This window comes from Suillus paluster, assembly GCF_016628075.1.
Source record: "Suillus paluster strain FC165 chromosome Unknown EDB91scaffold_743, whole genome shotgun sequence".
Lineage (NCBI taxonomy): Eukaryota > Fungi > Basidiomycota > Agaricomycetes > Boletales > Suillaceae > Suillus > Suillus paluster.
In genome coordinates, this window is record NW_024538303.1 from 4716 (window position 1) to 10093 (window position 5378).

General features: G+C 49.1%; 1 protein-coding gene across 1 annotated transcript; it reads right to left on the reverse strand.

The window, feature by feature from the left end:
• Positions 1-2384: 2384 nt before the first annotated feature.
• EDB91DRAFT_1090808 (uncharacterized protein) lies at positions 2385-5368 on the reverse strand (the record flags this gene model as incomplete). The annotated part of the gene is made up of 4 exons (XM_041316653.1): positions 2385-3701; positions 3766-5058; positions 5117-5133; positions 5176-5368. The coding sequence occupies 4 exons, from the start codon at positions 5366-5368 to the stop codon at positions 2385-2387; spliced, it is 2820 nt and encodes a 939-aa protein (XP_041168259.1).
• Positions 5369-5378: the final 10 nt, after the last annotated feature.

The window sequence follows — 5378 nt, forward strand, 5'->3', positions numbered from 1 at the left end:
ACAGATATGTTCCTATGGTCATAGTAAGTGAGAGGAGGCTGGAACTATTGTCATGGTATTCTGGCATATCTATATGTTCTGTTGTGTGATCTGCCCTATATACTGTAGTGAGATTCTGTATGCTTTATAAGGGCCAGGTTGAAGTATAACCATTTGATGACTGTTCAAGTATGGTGAACTACTTGGTTTTTAAGGATGGCTTCTTCTTTGCTGGTATTGTCAGCTGTCGTAGGTTGGTTGTTCACTTTGTGCGCACCGGCAGGGATGGAGGTGCTATTACCACCCCACAGTATATTCCATCCACATCATCCGGAGATTCTTGCTGGCATGGGTTACTTGTCGTGTGAACGACACATCTGACACTATTGTGATTCATGAAATTTCGTGTATTGTGTTTGCTGCCCGTGGTCGAGTGTAATTTACAAGACAATAGAGGTACAATTCTGGGACTGGCAACGTGAAATTCCTTTCTTTGGTAGTTGTCTGCGTGGCCGACGTAGCTTATCCTGTTGTGTATCGTCCTCCTGCTCAGCCATTCTGCTGCCTTCTATCGATGTCGACCGTTCCTCGATATGTCGATCCATATGTGGCCTATGAGGCGTTCTATGCTTCACAGTCCATGATTCCTGGGGATTCCAATCCAGGATGCCGGAGTTCACGATTCGCTGTAGCATATCAAATCTGTCTTCCTCCTCGTGAATCTCATCCTCTTCAAATATATCGTGTGCAGTGCTGATTGCTTCATTAGTGGGGACGTGGTGCACCACATCCGCTTGGGCTGGCAAATGATCAGGTACTGGACTTGTGGTAGCACATATGATACATTTTCCACCGGAATTCTGGACATTGCCAGTGGATGTGTCCACCTGAATAGTCGCAAAATCTACCTTCTGCTTGCTACCTGCAAGTGTCATGAACATGAACATAGGGGTCAAGCAAATGTACCCATGACGCTGCACAACTCGCTTTCTTGGCCTGCCCTGTCGTCCTTTATTTGTTTCAACATGATCCCTGTTTGGACCCACAATCCCAGTCCAGAATCTTGGACTTCATGATTTCCTCTTGAATGTCGCTGACATTGTGTTCCTCCAGCAGACTGTATGTATGTGCTGTACTCAAGTCTGAGATTGCCCCAGCATCCTAGAGTCCACACATCATATTCCCGTCACTTTACTGTCCCTGTCTTCATAGCCTCCGAATTTCTTTATCCATTCCATCCCATTGTTCAGCTCCATGAAACTTGGGCCTTGACATGATTAGGGTCCGCACGAATCTGTTAATCGATCCTAGGTATGACATGACATTATCCTGGTGCTTGTATCTTGCAACCCCATTGTTTGCTGATCTGCTGATCCGATCATTCTTATTTATACAAGACAGATCATCGCTCCAACACTGGGAGACCCATTTTCTTTGGCCGCTCGACCTTCTGTATATCGTCCTGGTTTCCACATTAACCTTCATGTCTATCCGACCTTCAATTATTAGCCGTGCATCCGATGCAGAGGGTAGAAGAGCATTACCTCCCATGCATAGTGGTCACCCTAAGCTGTGGAAACTCAGGCGATGCACGTTATTGGAATGTATGTTTCGCTCTGGCACCTGGCAGCGGTTTTCACTTGCTCAGTAGTAACTCGTCCCTCACAGGGGTCTACCATGCCGATGAAGACTCTGATGGCTCAACCAACGGTACCCTGATCTATGAAATCGTGCTCTTCATAGGCAGGGGGTGGACTAACGGAAGCGGGTAACATTCACGGGTTTGCATCCTGCGCTTCATGCTAGGGTCCCAAGGTTTGAAATAAAATTGTGTTGATGAAAAATGGATGGCATTAGGTTAGTTAGGTTAGTTTGGATCGTCGCCCCTGACGGCACCCTGATCTACGAAATCGTGCTCTTCGTAGGCAGGGGGTGGACTAATGGAAGCAGGTAACATTCATGGGTTTGCATCCTGCGCTTCATGCTAGGGTCCCAAGGTTTGAAATAAAATTGTGTTGATGAAAAATGGATGGCATTAGGTTAGTTAGGTTAGTTTGGATCGTCGCCACTGACAGCACCCTGATCTATGAAATCGTGCTCTTCATAGGCAGGGGGTGGACTAATGGAAGCGGTTAACATTCACAGGTTTGCATCCTGTGCTTCATGCCCGCAAGCCAACGACAAAGGGGGCCATGGTTGCCTTGCAATTGAGTTGTATTGCATGTGGCAGCAGTTCTGAATCTATCTGGGATTGTCACGCCAAAGAATGAAACCATTAGCTGCCATTCAGGTTCATCTGGTATATGAGCACTTGGACAGCGGTTTTGCGTTCCCAAGTTCGTGCAATGGTGGGGCCAAGGTGCTATTCACAAAAATTATCAATACAGTACATCCACATCCATCGCTCATTCCGCAATATCTTCCAGTGGGGTCATGGGAAATGGTCTCTGTGAACGTGGTGGAGGGGGGACTCTCTTGTTTTTCTTGGCCATGGTCATTTTCTTCTGAATTTCCCGCCGCTTCTGTCTCTCTGTCTTTCTCCGCAGATTGCCATCAGCGTCGAAGGGTTGAGAGTCCATGAGGTCAGCTGCAAATATGCGTTTACCCTTGATCAGCTTCATCGTGCGGCGTGCTCTTGGGGCCCTCTTCTGACTCTCGCCTCCCCTTCCAATACAATCAATCTTGTAGAATGTGGGATTAGTCATGAACACAATGGCATTGTTCTTTTGCATCCACACTCTTGCACCGCTCGCAGGAAGACAGTGAAGATCCGAAAATACCTCGCGTAATCCTTGTTTCAGCAACTCTTGCTGATCCTCATCCATTGCCTTCATCGTCCTGTGAAATTCTGCGATGTATCCATCTCCCTCCCACAGCCCAGACCACTGAGTATTGTCCTTATGGGCGGCATCAGGGTCGGGAAAGAACAGAGTGCACCTGTCCAGGAAGGGCCTCGACTTCGGGCCCATGCGACCAGGAGTGATGCCCATACTGTCATGCAGTCCGGCATTGCATGCTTCGAATGTGACTGCAGCAAGAGTGTCATCGATGCTAGTGATCGTCCAGCACTTCATGGCCTCCTGAAGTGAGTTTGGATGGGGTCTGATGCCCTTGAAGATTTCGGGCGTGAGCATCAACCACATGTGCCTGGTGAACATGACCACCAAACGTCCGACGGAGAGTTGAGTGTCGGATAATCTGGGCGACCACATCCAGGGTCTCATGATCATTGCAGGCGAGTTGGCAATGGCTGCCTTGAGTCGAGTCCATGTTGGTGTGCGACCAAGAGGATAATCCTCCAGTTCCGACTCGGTGCTTTGCCATGCGTCCATTCTTCTCACTGCCCGGTCCCTTTGAGCCTTTGCATTTACGCCCATGAGGGCCAGTACATGCACGTCATCAATTTGCTGCACCTCATCCAGGCAGGTGTCGCTATTGATATCGAAGTCCTGCAAGAAAAACATTCCTGCGGTTTCGAGGATGTTTCTGTACTCGAGGAGGGCAAGAGATTCGCGGACATGAGAGTCGTAGACGATAGGAGTTGATGTGGTAGAGCGAAGCATGTGGTTGAGCACTCCAGTGAGAACGCCAAGATTTGGTGGATTCTTTTTGACGATGGATATCTGGGTCCTCTGAATCTCCCGTACCCGTCTCCTCAGAAGCTCGAACCAGATCTTAGATGGGATCCACAGGACTGGATCTGATTTCAGGTATTCTCTGGCCTGCATGACAAGAATCGCCCAAGTCATTCTACAGTCGATGATGATTGGAGTGTGTGTCACTGACCTTCTCTTCCACATTTTCCAGGATGATTCTGGCTGCATGTCCGCTCACCCTATACTCATCCCTGACACCATATGTTTTCTCCTTGCAACCCTCGACGACCTTGGCGATTTCGGTGCATTCAGCCATGTATGATGGGGACAGCTTATAGGCGTCACTGTCGGATGCGAAATTCACTTGGTTGCTGTTCGTTCGAATCGACTCATAGTATAGGTTGTAGGTGCTCCTGAATGCGATGTGCGTCTGCTGGGATCTCTCCTGTTGCATCTCGGCCTGCAGCGCTCCATATCTAGACAGCGTGTTGTGATGATGTATCTCCCCTCTTTTGTAGCCTCCTGTTCCAAATGATGCTTCCAGCGCGTCTAAGCGCCACACTCCTACGAGTGGGACGTTCGGAGAGTGGGGCGTGAATGAGACTCCCACATCTACCAGCAGTTCACCATGACTCCGGCTCATCATGTATTCCCAGTCAAGGTCAGACAGGTTGCGACGCAGGGCCTCTTCCGGTCCTGAGAAACGCCCTCTCTGGCCATCCTTTGTGAGTAGCTTGATTCCCTTTCCTTCCAGAATGAAGAAAGATGACCCATACATGCTGAGCTCAGGTCCTCCATCACGTATGCGAGCTTCCATGCGTTTCTGCACATCCAAAAAGTCATCATCTGAAAGGGGGATGGTCTTAGGAGGTCCCCATCCACCCCTCCTCCCGTCCGCACCTCTGGCCTTGTAACGCGCCTCCTCCAATGTGTGTTTCAGGTAGGGCGCCCAGCTGACATCGGTGCACTGTCCAATCGATGGAAGCAGTACCCTATCCCAGAATATATCCAAGACCTCCTTTGGCATCAGAGTGATTCTCCGACCGTTTGTTGGGTGCTCATGAATCATCCTCGGGAATGCAATGTATAGATTGAGTGTCGATGAAGCTGATGATATGCGCCCCATACAGACGTGAGGGATGGCAGACATGGGAAATCGTTTTGACAGCCATTCCATCCTCCCACCAGGTGCATTTGCATCTTCTTCTGACTGCGGTATGGTGATCTCGACATAGGTGTGATTGTGCTTGTATATGCCTGGTTTCGTTTGAAATGGAGGGACGACGTAAACACCCACAGACCCCTTGCATCGGAACACCTTTGTTGTCCATATGATGCTGTCTATGTCCACCGAGATCTCTATCTCATCTTCCGAGAGTGCAATAGCATCTCGTTCCAGATCAACATACAAGGCGGGACCATCGCCATAACGATCACTGATGCAGCCGCGCACAAAGGCATTGTGTCCAAACCTACATTCATCCTGCAGTGTGGGATCATAGTGGGCGGAGTCATGAGTTCAGATGAGAGAGTATTTCTACATCCGTGACCTTGTGCGCTGTTCTTCATGATCAGATCCTCGTCGCTTCAGCTTATGCACCTGTCACACGATCCGGAACTTGATTTGAAGGATCATGGGAGTCTGTTGTGCCGATAGGCATGATATGGTCCATGGTTGCTGTGGGGTCACATTGATAGAATATGTGAAATGAACTCGGTGTGATGCGGTAGCCGTAATCGACCCAGTCTAACCAAGCAGTGGAGATCTGCATTCCTCCAGCATGGAATGTCATTGTCGTATCA